This window comes from Gossypium hirsutum, chromosome A06 (genome assembly GCF_007990345.1).
Source record: "Gossypium hirsutum isolate 1008001.06 chromosome A06, Gossypium_hirsutum_v2.1, whole genome shotgun sequence".
In the NCBI taxonomy this organism is placed as follows: Eukaryota; Viridiplantae; Streptophyta; class Magnoliopsida; order Malvales; family Malvaceae; genus Gossypium; species Gossypium hirsutum.
Window position 1 is genome coordinate 121181495 of NC_053429.1, and position 22852 is coordinate 121204346.

At 30.6% G+C, this 22852-nt stretch overlaps 2 protein-coding genes across 2 annotated transcripts; both read right to left on the minus strand.

Moving 5' to 3' along the window:
• Positions 1 to 1849: 1849 nt before the first annotated feature.
• LOC107963450 (proline transporter 2) lies at positions 1850 to 12240 on the minus strand. Its single transcript, XM_041116059.1, has 7 exons — positions 11909 to 12240; positions 9373 to 9597; positions 9045 to 9139; positions 8635 to 8824; positions 8242 to 8366; positions 7922 to 8137; positions 1850 to 2499 (listed from the first exon to the last, which is right to left on the minus strand). The coding sequence occupies exons 1-7, from the start codon at positions 12012 to 12014 to the stop codon at positions 2122 to 2124; spliced, it is 1335 nt and encodes a 444-aa protein (XP_040971993.1). The 5' UTR covers positions 12015 to 12240; the 3' UTR covers positions 1850 to 2121.
• A 2803-nt stretch (positions 12241 to 15043) lies between these two features.
• On the minus strand, positions 15044 to 18274 carry LOC107963449 (uncharacterized). The gene is made up of 5 exons (XM_016899963.2): positions 17801 to 18274; positions 17510 to 17680; positions 17175 to 17427; positions 15418 to 15507; positions 15044 to 15330 (listed from the first exon to the last, which is right to left on the minus strand). The coding sequence occupies exons 1-5, from the start codon at positions 18083 to 18085 to the stop codon at positions 15233 to 15235; spliced, it is 897 nt and encodes a 298-aa protein (XP_016755452.1). The 5' UTR covers positions 18086 to 18274; the 3' UTR covers positions 15044 to 15232.
• Positions 18275 to 22852: the final 4578 nt, after the last annotated feature.

A 22852-nucleotide genomic window follows, 5' to 3' on the forward strand; every position in this document is an offset into this window, starting at 1 on the left:
TTTATGGTGAATTTTTAAAGTCAAAACAGTGAATCCAGAAATTGCTCTAACCCTGTTTCACCAAAACGTAAATATCTCATAAAATACAACTCTTTTACCTATTTTGTTTCTTCCATATAAAAATAGATTCATTAAGCTTCAATTACATATTTTATTCATCATCTAATTCACTTTATACTATTTTTGGTATATTTTCAAAGTTGGACTACTGTTACTGTCCAAATCTGTTTTAGTATAAAATGTTGATAACTAAGTTTATAACATCTTCATTTCTTCTCTCTACAATATTTACCAACACTTCCTCTTATTACTCTTCACTAACATATCAAAACATACCATACTTAAGGTTTTGGTAACATTTACAAAACATACCAAAATATCACTTAACAATTTAGATACTTTCAAAATGACCAAAAGACATCCTAGGTACAATGCCATTTTCCAAAAAGATAGAAACTTCACCAATTTGAGTTCGGGAATCGACTTGTATGCTGAGTCCTTATACTTTCGTACCTAGCTTGCGCACGGAAATAAACCGTCTGCTGAGAATACTCTCAGTGGTATTTCTATAAACAATAGCTTAATCAACTTTAAAACATGGTAATTCAAACACATTATTGCTATTATTCAATATCAATCAGTACTTTAATAATCTTTACTTTATTTACCCTTATTAACATAACTCGGACACTAACGGATACACGGATCCAACCCACACTCCGGATAAGCACATAGTGCTTCATCGGAACAAATCCGGAACTTTAACAGTAGTCGACACATAGTGTCTCATCGACTCAATGTCGGAATATCCCAATACTTCCAATTCCTATGACATGTCAACTATATCCGACTAGCCCGACACTATTAATAGAGTATTCAAAATCACATTCATTTCAATATGGTAAAAATACTTACCTCATTCACATTTTCATACAATATAAATATCAAATATAACAATAACGATTAAGCTCGGTTTATAGAAATACAAACCACTATTTATCGAATTTAATCGATATCTTCGTTCACTTTCTCTTTTCCCTTCTTTGATGACGTATCCGGTGCTATGTTTGCTACTAACAATCATACAATTAAAAATCATCAATATACTAATTCATAAAAACACATTTTCACTTTCTATCAAACTTTTACAAAAATTCCAATTTCATCCTTTTTCCATTACTAATCTTTTTTCTTTAACTTCAGCTTCATATTCTCTTTTAATCAACTCATTAACAATTTCTAACTCATAAAATTCATTATAAAACATAAATTTTGAGCTCTATTCAACTTAATCCCTATTTAAACCTAACTTAGAATTCTTTTAATAAATCACTCAATTTTCACTTCTAACTTCAATTTCTATCAATTTAACCCATAAAACCTCAATTTATTCAACTAAATCAATATCTAAAAATTTTCTATTTTTCTTCATTTTAACCTCATACATGTATAACTTTGAATTAGGCATCCATAAACATAAAAATTATAAGAAAATAAGCTAAAACATCTTACCAATCAAGCTTTAGGGCCTTAATCCTCAAATTTCCCTTTTCTATTTCTTTCTTTCTTTCTTTCTTTCTTTCTCACGTTTGCTCTCTGTAACTCTTTCTATCTTTCTTTCTTTTTTTTTTAACTTACTCATAAATCTATATTCAATAGAATAATATTAATAATATAATATTATTCTAATAAAATAACTTAATCTATAAGAAAAACTACTTTAACACATTTAATATCTTTACCAACTATTACACATGTTATATCATACATTCACACATATGGCACTTAGGGTCTAATTCCTAGATTAGTCCCTTTACTAATCTTTAATCTATAATTAAACTTTTATACCGTATGCAATTTAGTCCTTTAAACTAAATTCAAGCTACTTCACTTAATTAAACACTAAATAACCATTCAACTATAATTCATAAATATTTCTAATAAATATTCATGAATTAATTTCACGGAAACAGCACTCAAGACTCAATTTCCGATACCGTAACTTTCGATTCATTACAGACAGTCACATCCGTTTTAATAAGTACAAATGATGAAATTTTTAATAAAAAGGACTAATTTATCCAATTTTTTAAATAGAGGGGGTAAAATCTAATCATGATATCATACATCAGCAAATACATGATATTTTTTGGAATAAAAAACTATCAGCCTTATAGCCGCAACTGTTGCTGCAATCGACATACAACTAAAGAAAACGACATTGAGCCAAAGCCATGATTGTTGTAAACTACTCAGTGAGCTCTTATTTGCCACAAGATACATATGGCTTGCAAGTATAAATGTTAGTGGAAATGTGCTTAATGCTCCTGTAAGACTCTCAAAATCCCCGAGGAACGGGAGAAGAGCCGACACCGTTGAGCTGATAACAAGGTAACCACCCCTTGCTACGATTCGGAAAGTTAAGCTTTTTAACTCAAAGGCTCCTCCGGTGATTTTGAACTTTGTGTCCATGTACTCGTATGCTGGACTGGCGAATATCTACGGCCGGTTAAGGAAGCTAAATCAAGTTAGTGTAGCGGCAGGTTATCACCGAAGATACGCTCAATATTTGAAAAGATATGGACAAGTATTTGCTTACTGTTGTTCCAATAGGGTCGGAAGCGTGTAAATTATTGTACTAAAAAATCACACAAAGTTCAATTCCCAGGAAAGAGAGGTGGATCACATGGATCTCTTAAATACCAAGTCTTTCCTTAGACAGAATATCCATTCTATAGTAATTTAATAGCACAATTAAATACTACTATTATACCCTCAAATATTGAAAGAAAAATAGGACAAGAAAGAACACAAGAGTTTTAACGAGGTTCGGTAAATTATACCTACGTCCTCGGGCACTAACACCAGATGATAACTTTACTATCTTCAAAGTATTACAAACAAATAGAATTCCTTAAGAATTCTCAAATGGGAGAAGAGAGAAAACTAAGAGAGAAAGATTGGTTGGGATGGTTGAAATGAAAAATGAGAAGGCCTATTTATAGTTGAAGTTCAGGGACTAACTTGCAAATGGCCTAAAAAATTAGGGACCAAAATTGCAATTATCCCATTCAACTTTTCAACATTCGGTGCAACTTGCTCAACCTTTTTAACAAGTTGCTTCCTACCTTTGTTGACCTTTCAACAATCTTCACCTTGAAGATTTGATTAGGATAATCACATCTTCACACACTTCCTTCAACTCCCCAAATTCGATAAAGTTATCTTTTGTAGTGCCTCTAAATGCGCTCTCGAGCGCCATACACCTATAGGTGCTCAAATTCTCAGGATGTTAATCAAGTTCAAACAATGATTAAACTTGATTGTTGTTACCACTTTGGTCATCATATCTGCGGGATTATCTGCTGTCGGAATCTTCTGAAGTAGAATTTTTCCTTTTTCAAAGACTTCCCGCACAAAGTGATATCTTACGTCGATATGCTTGGTTCTTGAATGATAGACTTGATTTTTCGCTAAATGAATAGCACTCTGACTGTCACAATATAGACTAATGTGACTTTGAACAACTCCCAAGTCTTTCAATAATCCATTAAGCCAAATAGCCTCCTTAACAGCTTCTGTAACTGCCATATATTCTGCCTCTGTAGTAGACACAGCTACTGTAGACTGTAAGGTAGACTTCCAACTCACTGGGGCTTTCACAAGAGTAAACAGATACCCCGTAGTTGAACGACGTTTATCTAAATCACCAGCAAAGTCGGAATCAACATATCCAACTACAAACTGACCAAGTGCTTCATCCTATTCAAAAATTAAACCAACATCTACGGTTTTTCGAAGATACCGTAGAATCCATTTCACAGCTTGCCAATGTCCTTTTCCAGGATCATGCATATACCTGCTCACAACTCCAACAGGTTGTGAAATGTCAGGCCTCGTACACACCATCGCATACATCAAACTCCCAACTGCATTAGCATATGGGACTTTCGCCATATATTCTCTTTCATCTTCAGTCTTCGAAGATAATTGAGCACTAAGTTTCAAATGAGAAGCAAGTGGGGTACTTACATGTTTTGTGTTTTCATTTACACCAAAACATTGTAATACCTTTTTCAGATATTGCTTCTGATTTAAACAGAGCTTGCCTCTCGGTCTATCTCTACTTATCTCCATGCCGAGAATCTTCTTGGCCTCACCTAGATCTTTCATCTCGAACTCTTGATTCAACTGAGCCTTCAGCTTATCTATCTCATTTTGGCTCTTCGAAGCGATTAACATATCATCAACATACAAGAGTAGATAAATGAAAGATCCGTCATGCAGCTTCTGCAAATATACACAATTGTCATATTTTCTTCTTGTGTACTTCTGCCTTCTCATAAAGCTATCAAATCGCTTGTACCACTGCCTCGGGGATTGCTTCAATCCATATAGCGATTTGTTCAGCTTACAAACCCAATTTCTACCACCAGCATCTGTGTATCCTTCTGGCTGAGTCATATAGATCTCCTCTTCTAACTCACCATGCAAGAAAGCCGTCTTAACATCAAGTTGAGCTAGCTCCAAATTCAACTGTGCTACCAAGGCCAACAAAATTCTAATGGAGGAATGCTTCACAACAGGGGAAAATACATCATTGTAGTCATTTCCCTCCTTCTGAGCGTAGCCTTTAGCTACCAATCTTGCCTTGTAGCGAATATCCTTCTTGCTAGGAGATCCATCTTTCTTTGCGAATACCCACTTGCATCCGATTGCCCTTTTACCTTTTGGTAATTGCGCCAACTCCCAAGTATTGTTCTTCCGGAGAGACTGCATTTCTTCATCCATGGCGCTTTTCCATTTATCACTTTCTAAGCTTTGTATTGCTTCTTGATAAGTGATAGGAATATCATCAACAACGGGAAGGGCGTAGGCCACCATATCAGTAAATCGAGCAGGTTTACGAATTTCTCTCCGTGGCCTTGCAACTGCAACTGGTTCTGGTGTACTTAGTGGTTCTTGGGTCAGAACCTCTTCAACCTCTAATTCCTCCATTGTGGCTGGAGAATTAGACTTATTAACTGGGCAAATCCCCATCTGCTCAAACTCCACCTGTTTTGGAGTACACTCCACCTGCTGTGGAGTATTGCTCGTCTGAATATCTTTATCTGCTACCTTTTTCAATGTGGCAGATTCATCAAAGGTAACATCTCTGCTACAGATCATTTTCTTTGTGCTTAAACACCAAAGACGAAATCCCTTCACTCCAGAAGTGATTCCCATAAAGAGAGCTTTCTTTGCCCTCGGATCTAACTTTGACTCCTTCATATGGTAAAATGCAGTGGTTCCAAACACATGTAAGGAATCATAATCTGTAGCCGGTTTTCCAGACCATACCTCCATAGGAGTTTTTCTTTCTAATGCAGATGATGGCAAACGATTAACAAGATGGCCAGCGTATGTCACAGCCTCAGCCCAAAATTGGTTGCCCAACCCAGCATTGGACAACATACATCGAACTTTCTCCAACAATGTTCGATTCATACACTCTGCCAATCCATTCTGCTGTGGTGTATCCCTAACTGTGAAGTGTCGAACAATACCATACTCTTGGCACACATCGAAGAACGGATCACTTTTATATTCCCCTCCATTGTCCGTCCTAAGCCGCTTGATTTTCTTGCCAGTCTGGTTTTCGATCATAGTTTTCCATTTAAGAAAAACTCTAAGCACTTCATCCTTAGTTCTCATGGTATACACCCAAACTCTTCTGGAAAAGTCATCAACAAAAGTAACAAAGTAGTGTTTTCCTCCCAATGAAGGTGTCTTGGAAGGCCCCCACACATCTGAGTGAACATATTCCAAAATACCTTTTGTATTATGGATAGCAGTACCGAATTTCACTCTCTTTTGCTTTCCCAGAACACAATGCTCGCAAAATTTTAATTTGCAAGCCTTTGCACCTTTCAACAATCATTGCTTTGCCAGAATTTGCAAGGATTTTTTGTTGGCATGTCCCAACTTCATATGCCACAACTGTATTGAGTCCAATTCTTTGTTACCGGAAGCTGTAGCGACTGCTCCAATAACTGTACTACCTTGATAGTAATACAAGTTATTTTTCCTGATGCCCTTCAATATCACAAGTGCGCCAGATGTCACTTTCAAAATCCCATCTCTCATAGTAACAACTGAACCATTGGATTCCAAGGCTCCCAATGAGATGAGATTTTTCTTCAAACTAGGCACGTACCGAACATCAGTCAGAACTCTGGTTGATCCATCTTGATTCTTTAATTGGATTGAACCTATCCCAACAGTTTTACAGGCATTGTCATTGCCCATATAAACAACTCCTCCATTTAGTTCTACTAAATCAGAGAACCACTCCCGGTTAGGGGACATATGATAGGTACAACCCGAATCCAATATCCACTCATCTGAATGGAACGACGATGATGATGCAACCAGTGATAGTTCAGAGTCACTAGTATCATGCTTAGCAACACAAGCATCTACAGCAGCTTTTCCCTTATTCTTCAGCTTTGGACAATTTTTCTTCCAGTGGCCTTTCTCATGACAAAAAGCACATTCATCTTTCCCGAGTTTGGACTTTGACTTTGATCTCCCCTTTTGAGTTTTCTTCCGAGTGTATGAACGACCTCGGACTACTAAAGCTTCTGTATCTCTGATTGAGTTTTTCTGTTTGTCCTTCTTTCTCTGTTCATAATTGTATAAGGCCGCACAGACTTCGCTCAGAGATATATCACTCCTGCCATGAAGTAGAGTAGTTTCTAGGAACTCAAACTCCTCAGGAAGTGACCCCAACAGCATCAAAGCCAAATCTTCATCTTTGAATGTCTCATCCATATTCAGCAAATCAGTGACTAACTGATTAAATTTGGTGATGTGATCATTCATTGTGGTACTTGGGACGTATGTGAAGCGAAACAGTCTTTTCTTCAAGTGGAGCTTATTTTGACTGTTTTTCTTCAAAAAATTTTCTTCAAGTGCCACCCACAACTTATTTGCAGAAGTCTCCTTTGAAAAAGCATACCTCTGCTCTCGAGAAAGGCATGATCGAATTGTGCCACATGCCAACCGATTGATCGCCTTCCAATCTTTCTCCTGTACATCATCTGGTTTCTCTTCATCAATGGCAATGTCTAGACCCTGCTGAAAAAGGGCATCTAGAACCTCACTTTGCCACATACCAAAATGGCCCGTGCCATCAAAGATCTCCACTGCCAATCTTGCATTTGCAATTGTCGGTCTTGTCCACATGGACGATGTTGAAGCTCCTACACCGACCGTTTTCTCCAGAATCTTTCAATATACCTAAGGAAATCTTTTCTGATGTGGAAGATCAGTTTAAACTGCAACCACAGAGCATACTACGATTAACCTTCAGCTCTTGATACCACTTGTTGTTCCAATAGGGTCGGAAGCGTGTAAATTATTGTACTAAAAAATCACACAAAGTTCAATTCCCAGGAAAGAGAGGTGGATCACATGGATCTCTTAAATACCAAGTCTTTCCTTAGACAGAATATCCATTCTATAGTAATTTAATAGCACAATTAAATACTACTATTATACCCTCAAATATTGAAAGAAAAATAGGACAAGAAAGAACACAAGAGTTTTAACGAGGTTCGGTAAATTATACCTACGTCCTCGGGCACTAACACCAGATGATAACTTTACTATCTTCAAAGTATTACAAACAAATAGAATTCCTTAAGAATTCTCAAATGGGAGAAGAGAGAAAACTAAGAGAGAAAGATTGGTTGGGATGGTTGAAATGAAAAATGAAAAGGCCTATTTATAGTTGAAGTTCAGGGACTAACTTGCAAATGGCCTAAAAAATTAGGGACCAAAATTGCAATTATCCCATTCAACTTTTCAACATTCGGTGCAACTTGCTCAACCTTTTTAACAAGTTGCTTCCTACCTTTGTTGACCTTTCAACACTTACATGCAAAGCAACGACTGATTGCAGGAAGGCCGAAATGTTAGCAGCGGCCTTTACCCAAACTGGACCGCTTACGTTACTAAGCAAATACGTTGATGCCGAAGCTCCGTAAGCCCAGTAGCCAATAAAAGTAATCGCATACATCGGTACGACTCCAATGGTGAACTGAAAGTACAAAGCTTTCAGCATATTTTCCACTGCAGGCTGCCTCAATGTTGCCTGTTATGAAAACAATGGTTGAGAAGCCTAAACAAAATTAAATACGGAAAGATAGTTATCTGACTCTTCATTTCAAGATTCTATAGCTATTCTTATCAGCCCACCTGTATTTCTGGAACCATTCCAGTATTGAAAGCAAACATAAGATTTGAAGATGCCCCTATGATTGAAAATATTTTACTGGCTGTTGTCCCATGTATGCTATAATCTCTAGGTGGTGCATTCATTCCTATAAACAACATGGTAATATCATTATTTGTACATCTATCAGTATGTCCAATTATGTATCCAGCACGAGTATTTCAAACACAATAAAGATCTGAAGCGACATGTAGTGAAACGAATTGATATTAATCTAAGCCCCTCATATATATCGGTTATCTTTATGTTATTCCGATTCTTCATTTTTTTAAAATATGAAGGTGTTTCGATTATAAGACTATGACAATAAATTAATAATATTTAACATTTAAGGTGTTTTGATTATAAGAAGTTACCATCTTTAGCAGCGAGCACGGATGCGACAACGATGTAAATGAGGCTGAGAATGGTGGAACATGCTAACCATACTCTTAGAGACGACAAATTAGGGGTTGAAATGGCAAACAATATACAAACAAATCCGGCTATGGCTGTAAAATATGGAAGCTTCATGGTAACCTCTTCCACGAAAAGCACATAACAAGCCTGCATTGCATGTTCCTTTACTTCAGAAATTAAAAAAAAAATAGAAAGTTATTTTTAATTTTCAGGCCAAAATGGACAATATCTCATATGTTGAGTGCAAGTTTTCAAAGTACTTGTAGGGTTACTTTGATGGGACAAAACCTTTGAATCTGAACACGTGTAGAATATCATAATGGCAAACTATGAAAGCAACCTTTAGTAAAGTTACTATGGTATTTACCTTTAAAGAAGAAGCACCCAAAATGAGAAACCCAATGTTGATCATGAATAGATTAACATATTGCAATGCCCATGTTATATAATAAGCTTTCCTACCTGTTGATACACGAAAGCTCATCTAGCAATCAATCAAACAAATAATTAGATCATTAACATTCGTACTAAAACTGATGATATATTCCTATCTTACTTGGATCTGAATGTAAGTGTTGAAGTATAGAAATATATATATTCACCATAGTCATGGAAAAATACTATTAGATTGATATAACCATTTCGACTTTTAATCCATCTTTTAAACATCAGACATATTGAAGGATGAGTGGTACCGTATATTTCAGCAGCAAGATCTCTGTATCTGATATGGCGCTTTCCTCTAAATTCATGAAGCTTGGCAACAAGCATATTAGCATACAAAGATATGGCGGTGGCTAAAACCAGACCAACTACACCTCCGATCCAGCCAAGATGGACCATGATGGTCCCTGAATATCCCAACACAAACACACTGTTCACCCCACTCGTCAACACAACTCCTGCCTGGAACCATGAATCTGTAATCTCACCAATACACCTCAAATTACCTCCAAAGGCCAACCAAGACATGGAAAACATCATATCACATGATGCTATACTTTGTTAAGAGTATTATTTTCTTTCAAAAATATGAGTAAGCAATAAATTAATTTAATTGGTAATATTTAATTATTTCTATACTTTAATTTTAACAAAGGTGACGAATTTTTTTTGCTTATTTTAAAAAATTTTATTTTTTATACTAATTTTTTTTTATCTTTTTAATTTTAATCATTCATCAAAAGGAAAGGAAAAATATATTTATTCTAAATTTGACTATTTTGAAGACTCAATATGAAATGTGTTTATATTTAGACAACAATATGACATATCTATTTCTACAATATTTAAGAAATTTATTGAGTTAGTGTAGCATTACTTACTATTCAGTTAAGTAATTACTAAAAATACTTCTTTTTATAAAATAACAAAATATTGATATTACCTTTTAATCGAGTCTCAACTCATAATATTATCTTTCAATCGGGTCTCAACTCAATTAAACAATTACTAAACATACTTTCTTTTATAAAATAATAAAACATGTAAAATTTTAAAAAAATGATTGATAACTCAAAATATCATATTTTTAATATTTTGATCGTAACTAAAATTTATTTTTATAAATATATATGTGTTTATAACATAATTTTTTCTCCACTTATACCGTAAATATGTCATAATCTAATACAGATAAAAATAAAATCCATTATCACCTTGAAAACCCGCAATATATATACACTAAAATATCATGCTAGTTACAAGTCAGAGGCATTAATAAAAATAATATAATTAAATAAAAGTATAATGGATTTTTTATCTTCAACTTTATAAAAAAATTATTTTAGTTATTTATTTAATTTATTTATATATTTTAATTTTTGAATTTATATTGTTTGTTTAATTATCCTAAAATTAATAGAAAAATTAATGTTAGTTTGTTGATTCACGTATATGACACATTAGTAATTAATAATTTTTTTACAAAAAATTAAAACGTTAAAATTAATTTATATATTTTTAAAATAATTTTTTAAATTTTTTAAAAGTAAAATTAATTAATTGTTGACACCGCGGTACAAATTTAAAAAAAAAACAAAAAATTGTTAAATCTTATAAATTTGAAGGGACGCCTAAACTAAAAATAAGAAAATTCGTTGGTTGAGTTCTTAGATTGATATCATCGTTCTCATGGTAATTTAGGCATTCTAATTTAATTAGTTCAAGATTTGAAAGTTTATTGATATTTTAAAAATAAAAAAAATGATGAACAAAATCAAAATTAAATGTTGGTTTGTTTACATGTAAAATATTTTACCAAAAATATTTTTTTACATTTTCTTGTGTTTATTTAACAGAAAACAACCTGTTAAATGGAAAATAATTTACAAGTCTACATAAAATAAGCCTTTTTTATTGTAAAATGACTTATATTTTTAAAAGCGTAAGTCATTTTCCAGAAAAAACTTATCTATAGCTAATTTTATTTTTATATAAAAATTAACTTAAATCAAGTTTAATATTATTATATTGATAATAATTTTTTTATTTTAAAAAATATTAAAAATATAATATTTTATTTTCTAATATTATTAAACATACTATTTAATTTTTTTATATTTAGTTATTTAATAAATTATTAATATAATTAATATTTAATATTTAATATTTCAATTTTATTTTAATAAATAAATTTTAAAATTTAATATTAAAAATTAAATTATGTCATAAGTCTGTATTATTCAGAAATTTACTTAGTCTTTTATTTTTATTTTTAAAATTTAGTCCGTTAACTTTTCAGATTTGAAAATCAAGTCTAATTGGTGACATTATTTAAATTTTTTTGTCAATTTTGTTGATGTCACATTTTTAAATAAAAATATTTACTTGGTAGTCATGTAACTAAAAAATGACGTTGTAATGAACCTGAATTTAACAAAATATCTTTAATATATGCAAAAATAAGGTAAAATATAAATTTATAGATATAAAATAAACTCAATTAAATAATAAAAAGATAATAAAATCTCAAATATACGTTTGTTTCATTAAAAATAATTTTTTATGAAATATTTTTTAAAAAATATGTCGAATAATAGGGAATATTTTATACAGATTCATCTAAACATTAGAAACTTTTTCAAGAAAATAAATCATTTTTCAAAAGTCATTTTTTAGAAGTCATTTTCAATGAAACAAACAGAAAACAGAAGAAAAACAATAAGAAATAACCTCAAAAGAAATTCAAAGGAAAAGAAAATCACAAAAATGGGTAAATAAAAACCATACCAATGCTAATTTTATGAGCAGTTTCAGGGATCTCAACAGTTGAAAACCTATCACTTTCGACATCAAATTTATCATCTTCTATCATGTTTGGCTCTCTTTTGATCATCCTTTTTTTTGTTTTCGATTTTCCTTCAATGTATAAAAGTTGGGGATCTGGGATTTCCTTTTCTCTCTTTTCGTTTTCATTGTTGAATTCGAATGCGAGAATTTATCACAGCCAGTTAAGTGCTTTGTTTTCTATTTATAGAAGATCCGATTTTTCTTTTTCTTTTTAAGTCTCAAACAATGAATCGATGCTCTTATTAGGCGCATCGTGTCTAAAATGTCGAAACCAAATTTTTTCCCACTCTTTTCTTCTCCTTTCTTTCGTAAACATCCATTTTCTTGCGAAAATGTTAGAAAATATTACTCTTAATTTTTTTCTTTTACTTTTTTTAAAAAAAATTAATATATTTTTTAACTAATCTATACGCCATTTTTTATGCACTTGATTTAAATTGGAATATCGTGTTAAATAACTTTTAAAATGATAGGTAAAAATTAAAAGATAAATGATCAAAATAGTTATTTTTGTTTACTTCAGATTATATTTTAGTTATTTATATTTGAAACGTTACGTTTTAATCACTTATGTTATCATGTTGTAACATTTTAGTCATTGAGCCGTTAATTATTGTTAATAGTGTAAAGGTAAGCTAGTGTGACATGTTAAATAATCATTTCAAACAAAAATATTAAGTTTCTTTATACAATTGATCCCCATATTTTTTTTTCATTTTGAGCAATTAATTTTTTCCTTTTATGTTATTTTAACTTTCCTTTTTTTTTCTTCTTTATTTTCCATTCTCTTCTGCTTCTCCCTCTCGTTTTCCTCCTTTCTCTATTTCTTTTAATGTAGGTTTTCTATGTTTTTCATTTGTTAAAACTAATCCATTGGTCAAGTTTGGGTTGGATCAATATAAAATTTTAGGTCCACTTTTTAAGCTTAATCCAATTCGAAAAATAGACCTAAAATTTTGCCAAAACCCGACCTAGATTAAAAATGCTAAACTTGAGTCCTACTTGCCCTACCTGTATTACAATTTTTTTAGATTGTTTTTTATTATATAAAAACAAATTTAAAAAATATAATACATCAAATACACTAAAAACATTAAAATGGTAGTAATTTAGCAAATAAATACTTCTAAAATAGTAGCAAAATTATTAATAAAATAGTAGCAATATAATAACGAAATGACAGCAAAACAATAGCGAAATGACAACAAAGCAGTGGCAAAAAATGAACTTTAGGTTGATTTGGGTCGGGTCAAAAACCATACTCGAGGCTCGACCCATTTAAAAAATGGGCCCTTTGTTATCTAAGCCCATTTTTCGAGACTATATTTTTGCCCAAACCCCCCACTTTTCGAACGAGCCTTCGAGCCTAAGCAAATAGCTCGACTCATGATCAAGTCTAAAATTAATGGTCCACATTTTGAAATTCTTTTTATTCTTTCCGGGTTTAACATTTTGATTGATTTCTGACTTATTGCGTATAGAATGAGATAATTTTCAATTCAGTCCAATACAATTATAAAACTATTAATTATAGAGTATAAATTATAAAAATTAAAATTATGGCCAACTTTAGCTTAATAGTAAGATGAATTTCTAAGAATTTTAAGATTATAGGTTTAAGGTTTTCTAAAGGTGGGTTTTGCCCAAATTTATTATGATTAAGGTGTGGATATTTCGATTCCAGTCTATTGTGGTGTGTATTAAGTTAATTCTAATTTTAACTAATTGGATATGTATTATTGGAATGAATCTTTTAATGTTGATGTACATAATTTTTGTAAATTTTTTATAATTCTTTTTATATTTTTATAATTTCTTATACCTTTTTATATTTTTTTGAATTTTTGTAAATTTTCATATAACTATTTTTTTATAGATATTTTATTATCATAAATTAATTTATTTTAATTTTAACCAAAATGACACATCATTACAAACATGATGTGCTACATCAACATGAATAATCAGTGAGTTGTTCATTGAGTAATGGACGACATGTTATTTCTTTTGTTAAAATCATGTCGACAATAGGATGAAATTGAAAACCCCGAAATGTTAGGTCAAATTTTGATTTTTTTCAAAAATAATAAAATGACATTTAAAAATAAGGCTCCCATTTTTGAAAATATTTTTATTTTCTAAAAGTTAAAAATTATGTTTAATAAATAGAAAATAAACTTTGTTTTCAACAATTAAAAAAATGAAAACATTTTTAGTATCTATTACTTACATTTATATGGATTTGAACGAAAATAACAGATTTGATATTTAAAACATTATTAAAAATATATTTGAATTTATATGAGTTTGAGCTAAGGTCAATATATTTAAAGTTTTCATAATGATTTTGATAGCGGTTTAATTTAGTGGGCACTACTATATTAAAACTTATAAATAAATAATAGTTCACTGTATTTTTTAAAAATATTGGTGATTTTAGTTTTTTTGTTTTTTTTAAATCGTGGTGGTTCTTGTTCATTTTTGTCTATTTTCTGGTGTATGCATAGGATTTGCTAAGGTAAGAGCGTTGCTAGATTTATTGTAAGCTGCTTTTAGAGGACCTTGTCATGATAGAGCACAATAACAGTATTCATAAAATTGAACTCCAAGATGACGATGAGTAAGATAGGTCATTTGAGACTTTGAGACTTGAATTTTCCTGCATCATTGATGCGATAGATCTCTTGGGATTCTTGGCAGTGGTTTCTTCGCTGTCAAACTGATTTAATGATAGCGAAGCTAGGATGAATATATAAGTAATTGATCAAAGTGATACATCTTTCGTTTGTTTTTAAATCCTTCTACTATTGTGATTGTTGATAGTTTGCCTTCTTTTTCTTTTTAGTTAATTATAATAATAAGACAAAGCTTGAATAATAAGCGTGACTAGAGCGATTTGAACTCAGGCTACACTTGGAGCGGTGAACACCATTAACTATTAGGCCATCACATAAGGTTTAAAAATATTAAAATAAAACTTTGGTTGAGTGGTAAATTAAAAATTTAATTAGTACAGTTGGTCAAATTCTATCATATTAATATTTTATTGGTTTTTTTAAAAGGAAAAGACTAAAATACCTTTGAATAATGTTATTTATTTTAATTACGGAAATATATTCTCGTAACTTTTGAACCGAGTTAATAACCTAATTAAGGGTTACACAAACTCAATCAAAAGTTTTATTTATAGAATACAGATTCTTGATTTCCTTTCCTCACATGAACTGCCATTTTCCAGCAAACCAAAGACCAATTTCCAGAGGCTTAATAAGTCCAATCCTGAGGCAGATTTAAGCTTCCCATTGCTCTATCATTTCTATTTTCTTGTCTCAAGTTTGCATTTCTTCTGGGTATCAAAACAGCTGCAAGATTTAAACAATCAGAATTTCATTTACTAGCAAGCTTTTAACAGTTATATAATTTAGGATTTTGAATTTGAGATTATTTACCGTAGTTTGATGCAAAACCATTATTTGTGCCATCAAAGTTGAGGTTTAATGCTTGGACAACCTTTGCTGGTACTAGAACCATTGTGCAACCTGTTTCAAGTCGGGTTTAAATTACAATTGGGAACACCTTTTTTGGTACTAAAACCATAGTCCAATCGATTTTAAAAAGAATAAAAAATTACAAAAAATAAAAATTAATCAAATTGAATCGAAACAAATATGAAAATAAATGAATTACGCAGCTTTCATCTAATTTCTTTAAGAGATTGAGGAGAATATTTTAAATAAGTTAAAAAAAGGCTCATACTCCAGTTCAAATTAGTTTTTGATTTTTTTTATAATAATAAATTTATTTGTTAATAATTATTTTTTTAATTTAAATATTTTTAAAGTTAAATTTAGCTCTTAATCTTTATAAAAAGAGTCAAATTTAATTATCGACTTTTCAAAAAGAATTGAATTGATTTTTTTGACGAAAATACTGAATAAAACGCTAAATTTTCAAATATGGCAACCCATATAGCAATCCACGTGCACTTCATGTTTTTTAAAAATTAAGTTAAATTTTTTATAAATTTTTAAATTTTGATTTTTTTGAATATTTTATAAATTTTAAATTATTTGTTGACGTGGCAATGATGATAAATAGTGTCATGTCAACATAAGATGCATGTGGACTATCATGCAGGTTACCATGCCAACTTCGTTAAAAAAATAATGTTTTAGTTATCATTTACATTGAGTAAAAACAATTAAACTTTTTTCGAAAAATTAATTGTCAAATTAACTAAAAAAAGAATATGGTTCAAATTGATAAAAAAATGTAAATGTTTAGGGCTAAATTTATTATTCTAACTTTTTTGGGTAAACTAAACAGTTGGTCACCTAACTTTTAGTGCACTTTCATTTTGGTCACCCAAAATGAAATCTTTGCAATTTTGTCACCCTAGTCTTATGGCACTTTCATTTTAGTCACACCAAAATGAAATTCTTGCAATTTTCTCACCCTACTCTTAGAGCGCTTTCATTTTAGTCACTCAAACGTTAAATCTTTGACGGCGGTTGACTATTACACATCATATCATATTTACACTTTCATTTTAATAACTAATTTTTAGGTTGTTTTCATTTTAGTCACTCCAAATAAATCTTTTTTAAGTATTGATCAAGGTAAAAAATAAAAAAAACATTAAGCATTCAAGTGAAAAAATAGGGGAAGCTAAAATAATGCATTAAAAAAGTTGTTAAATTGTATGCTTTTATTTAATTGCCAAAAATTCTAAATTTAATTTTTTTATATTAAAATTTTAAAATTTAAAACATCAAAATCAATTACATAAAATTTTCATTTTAAATTTCTTTTTTTTTGTTACAAATGGGTTTACATTATTGAGGGATAAAAAATTTCAACAATTTACTTAATTAATTTAAATATTTTAAAATTTAAAATTTCAATATTGAAAAAAATAATTTGACACTTTTTTGATGTATTATTTCAGTTTCTACCATTTTTTACTTTAATCTTTAATTTTTTTACCTCGATCAATACTTAAAAAATATTTGTTTGGGGTGACAAAATGAAAGTGGTCTAAAAATTGAATGGCTAAAATGGAAGTATCAATATAATATGATGTATAAAATCAACTGTCGTGAAAGATTTAAAGCTTGATTGATTAAAATGGAAGTGAACTAAAAGTTGGGTCACCAACCGGATAATATTCCTTTTTTTCTTATTTTTCAGGCGTAGTAGTTTTTACCTGATTTCTTGCGAGGCTTAGAAGGTTGGTTGTGATATTTACGAGGTAAGAAAACACCAGTTCCAACGGACTCTGTTTTAACATTACGAAATCCCTGGAGTAAAATCACTCTCGTAGGCAGCTGTTGTGATTGAACTTGAAATGAAGCCCTTGAACATTCACCCCTCTCACCTACTTTATTACTCTTTAATCTACTCTTCTTCTGCTTCGGCTGCTGCTGCTGATTTCTTGCCTTCATTTGCCTTCCATCATACTTATAAAACCAGACAAAATGAACCCATAAGATCACAAAAAAGCAACAACATAAAACCCAACATCTTTTGGTGGAGGCTTACATGATTTGTTTGAACAAGATTACAAGAAACACTCTGGTTTGACTTCTTCATAAACCCATGGTTTTGAGTGTTGGGTAGGTTTCTTCCATGGTTAATGTCGCTGTATTTCGCTACTTGAGAACCGCCATTGCTCTGAGTCCACTGTGCTGATCTCGCCAAACCTCCATTTGCCTACTCATACAGGAACAATCGCATAAAATTAATAACCCAGTCTCAGAGGAGCTTTAAGGCAGCTCACTACTCAACATTGAATAAAAAAAGAAAAGAAAAGAAAAAAACACTTCAGTTTACCTCGTTGTTGTTGAGGGAAAGACCATATAGGGTGAGTTTATGATTCATGGAGAGAACAAGTCGGCGAGTCAACCCAGCAAGAAACTCATTCCGGTCACTGCTCTCAGTCTCAGCAGGCCCAACAGTAGATTCAACGGGGAAGCTAAGAGCTGAGAACGAGTCGTATGAGTGCTCAAACTCGTAGGGGAACAATTCAGTGTTATTTTGTTTTTCCATAAGAATATCATCTTCCATTAAAATCTCGGAGGGGAGCCAAAACTCAGCATCATCTATCTGCTCACCCATGACAAAAGGAAAATGGAAGGAAAGAAAGGGAGTTCAAATCAAACAGAAACGAAGGGGAAGAAAGCTTGGTTTAAATAAGAGTGAGGCTTCAACTCTAACATTTAAGATCCAACCCCACCTCAACTCCCCGCTTTATAATTTTATACAGAGATTAAAAATAATCAAATTTATTGAATAAGGATTAAATCCAAGATTACTTAAGCTTCGTGGAAGTGCTTAGTTTATTGCGGGGAGAAAAAAAGGGGTAGGAGAAATGTAAGAAAAATAATGCTAAATTATTGTTTTGATCCTTTTTATTATACTCGAATTTACGATTTAATCATTATAATTTCATTTGAAATATTTGTTCATCTACTTTTATAATACAATTAAGTACTCGAAATTATTACCCATTTAAAATTTAGAAATAAATTTTTCCTTAAATATACTCATTCCAACAAAAACAATAGTATGATTAAATAGAAAGTGATTAAACCATGATTTAGTTAGGAGAGATGATTTAATAAAAAAAATATAAGTTGCAAATATCAATTCTTAGATGCCCATTATATGAGTGCGGAGGAAATGTGCTTTGAAAAGTTTGATTCAAAATTTAAGTAATTATTAGTATTTTTGTTAAAAAAAATCTTTTGAAAAGATAAAATGTACATTTTAGACATGATGTTGTAAAGTTAAAAATATACATTTAGATATTATTCAAATATGTTAATATTACGATATTTCAAACAAATAGGAAAATGATTTATAGTAACTCATTATTAATATTTTGATAAATAAAATATAAGTCTTAACTACTTATTAAGCAATTAATATACATTGTTTGTAAAATTAAATTTGAATATATAAATTATATTTTAGATATTAAAATATAACCATTACAGTTTCAAACATATAATGTTATATGTTTGAAATAAATTTCGATAGAAAAATAATTGCATATCCAATATAACATAAAATACACTCAATAATAAATGAGGATTAAAAATGTCATTTAACTCCAAAATACTTTTTCCAAACGCAAAAATTTAAATTTTTTTTTAAGTTAAAAAAGACTTTTAACTTAAAAAATTATCTTATTTGACTTTAAAAAAACCCTTTAAAATGTAATGATAAAGTCTAAAGACCTCTTTGGATGAGCGTCTATTTTCAGTTCGGTGTGTTTAGCTTTCTATAATATCTAATCTCATCACCACCACCACCACTATTTTTATACTAATTGCAAGTAAATGCACCCTCATCCAAAGAGACTCTAAATAATTAAATAATTTTTTAAGAATGTGTTGGGTGAGAGATTTGAAGGAAGTCTTTATTTTTGTTTTTAAAATTTCAAAAATAAGTTTACTTGGATAAACACAATAGAAGATTTTTAAATTTTTAAGAAGTTTTAAAAGAAGTTTTGAATAACTCAAATTTCCTCTTAATATTTTATCTAAATAGGTGATTTTTCAAAAAAAAAAAGCAAATCTTAGAGTAAATAAAAATCATTATCTTTTTTCTTGAAAACAAACCTTAAAATACAATTTTTATTTAATTTCAACATATATTTTCATATATTTTATATTATTCAAAAATATTTATATATATTTAAAAATATAATTATATTCATATTGAATATTTTATACTATTCATTCTTATTATCATTATTTTTCTTTTATAATTTTTTTCAACTTACTAAATTTTATTAACTTAATATTTTTTAAAAATTATCTAAACGGAATAATCACAAATACTAATAGTCTAAAATTTTAAAATTTTTTATCCAAACCTAAAGGAATTGGAAAAGAAAAAAAAGAAATTAGCTTTTCATTTTTGATAATTGAGAGAGGAGAAAGAAGTTGCTTGAAATTAAACTAAAGCTCTTATGCTTACAACATAGAGCTCTTACTATGGAGCAAGAGATTGTCAGCAACATTAACTTTTTTTATTAGTTTAATTAAAAGGTTGAATTTTTAAGTGATTAGTTATTTCAAAGTAATAAATAAATTTTAAAAAGACTAATTCCTTAGGAGATCACAAATTTGTTTTTTTTTTATAGACCTAAACATATAATTAACAGTTAACATTAAAGTACTTATTAAGTAGCTTATTTATTGCTAGGTTGTTAAGCATTGGATACGACAAAAGAAATAAATGTAATATATATAATTAAAAGCATGATATATAGTTTAAATTTGATGATAATGCCAAAATTAAAAAAAAAAGGAAATGAGTTGATTTTTAAGATATTTAATGTAATAGACCGACTTTGAAAGTCGTGTTTTCTCCGAAGGTGGTTGAAAGCGCACCCTATAGGATGCGCTTTCTTGCAAACTCAACTGAAAACACGTCTAGCAGGACGCACTTTCCTATCATGTTAGATAAAAATGCGTCCTGCTGGACGCGCTTTTTGTTTCTCTCTGTAACAACTCGATTTTCAGTGGTGTTGAAAATAGTAGTTTCGAGACCATAATTCGTAAATGTTATTCAATTAATATTTATGAGGACTATAATGTCGTATTAAACTTTGGTTAGGAAATTTTATCGTTTAGATAGTTTAATAAGTAAAAAGGACTGAATTGTAAAAACTGTAAAGGTTAAGTAGTTAAATTAAAGGAACTAAATGGAAAATTTAACCCATGGGAAATTAGTTGTGGAATTTGATGAGGATATGTGGTTTAATTAGGCTTATTAATGATTTATTAAAACTTAATTAAGAAAGTTGAAATATTTACAAAAATACCATAATATGTATAATAAATTAAACCTAAATTATTCATTTTTTCTCATCTTCTCCATGGAAATAGAAAGGAAATATTAGGGTTTTCATGCTTTTGATTTGAAGCTTTGATTTGGTAAGTGTATTGATGCTCGTTTTTAGTAATTTTTATGTTTTTGAGTTTGTATCAGCTTGGTCTAGCTAAATCAAGAACCAATTTGTGAAACTGTTAAATGTTATAGAAGTTGCAATTGATGAATGAAGTTATTTCTTAAAGCTTATAATGAAATATAGAGCTTGTTGATAAGATTAGATTATTTCGAAAAGTGATTTTTGATGATTTTAATATGTAGGGGCTAAATTGATTAAATGATAAATTGCTTATACTTGAGGTGAAATTATTGCAAATAGGGACTGATATGAAGTTATAGAACATTTGGCTATCATGGGTGTTTAGGAAAAATGGATAAATTGCATGATTAGGGCCTAAAGACTGAATTGAATAAAAATAGAAAGTTAATGGGAAATTGGTAATTTTCCAAAAAGAACCTAGTTGCCTTAAAGGATCAAATTGTGTTGTTATTCCAATTGATGGAATGAAATTATTATTTTTAGATCAAGAATGTGCTGATAATCGTGAAAAAGGGAAAACTACGAAGTAGTCCCTGTACTTTGGAATCTCCTACAAATCAGTCTAGTAAATTTGTATGTTTATTTATGCTTCTAAAATAATTAATATCTTTTTTAACATGCTCTTAAAGAATGTTGTGTTATATACTAAAAGTATGCTCTACCGAGCCATATCTACTGATCCTATGAAAAGTTACTCAATCAAGCAAATCCTACTGTTATACTGAGTGAAACTCAAACGAGGAGAAATCTACGGATATACTGACGAAAAATTAAATCGAACAATGTCCACTGAGTATATTAAATTATTGGATTGATTGTTAATTACTGTTATAAGCTGTGTATAATGAAAATCTTTATGTTTAATACTGATTAAATCTATGTTTGACTTTAAAGGTTTATTAAATTCTAAACGAACTTACTAAGCTTTATTAAAGCTCACCCATAATTTGTTTATTTTGTAGATTACATTTTGAAGGCTAAGAAGATCGGGTCAACGCTAGGAATCACACTATCCGAGAATCTTGGTAGATTTAATTTCTCAGTTTTGGTATATAGCATGTACTAGGACCCTTATGTATAGTTATGTCAAATACCTAGTTTTGAGAAATATGTTATGTCATGATGTGCACTTGAATGACTTGTGATCTCCTACTTGTTACCTAAATGTGTTTTAATGGTTATGGTATGAAGTGATATGCTATGTGTTAACTTTAAGCTTGCAATGAAATGTATGTTTGTTTTGTAGAGAAAAAATGTAATTGTGGTTGCAAAGTTGGAAGTGAATTGTGGTGAGATACATTGGTGTGCCAATGGTGACAAATGTATGATATATAAAATGAATTCATGGTCATGTTTGAGTATGTTTTGAAGTTGGCTTTCACATTTCAAATGTGTATTTGATAGTGTATAGGCACTTAAACAATAAAGGGTGAAATTGAGCATGGAATTAATCATTTTGGGCTCACATAGCCTAGGACACTGGTTGTCACACTGCCGTGTAAAGCACACGGGTAATCCCCACGGGTATGTCCCCAAGGCGTATGTAAAATAGTATAGGTGCAATCTTCACATGGGCAGACACACGGCCTGCGACATGGCCATGTAAAGATATTTCAATTGTTACATGGGCTGGCACACAACCTAAGACATGGTTGTGTGATCCAAATCAGTGAGTTACACGGTCCATGTACACAGGCATGCGAAGTCGTACACGGGTATGTAAGATATCCATACGACCATGTTTGGAGCCATACGGGCTGGACTCTGTCACATGGCCTGGACACACGGCCGTATGACCCCGACTTGAAAATTTTCAAAATTTTTCCTGAAAGTTTTGATTTGTTCTGATTTGGTCCTTGGATGTTCGTAACTTATTTTTAGAGCTTTGAAAGCTCGTTTTAAGATCCAAAACTGGATATTCTCTTTTATATTGAATATTA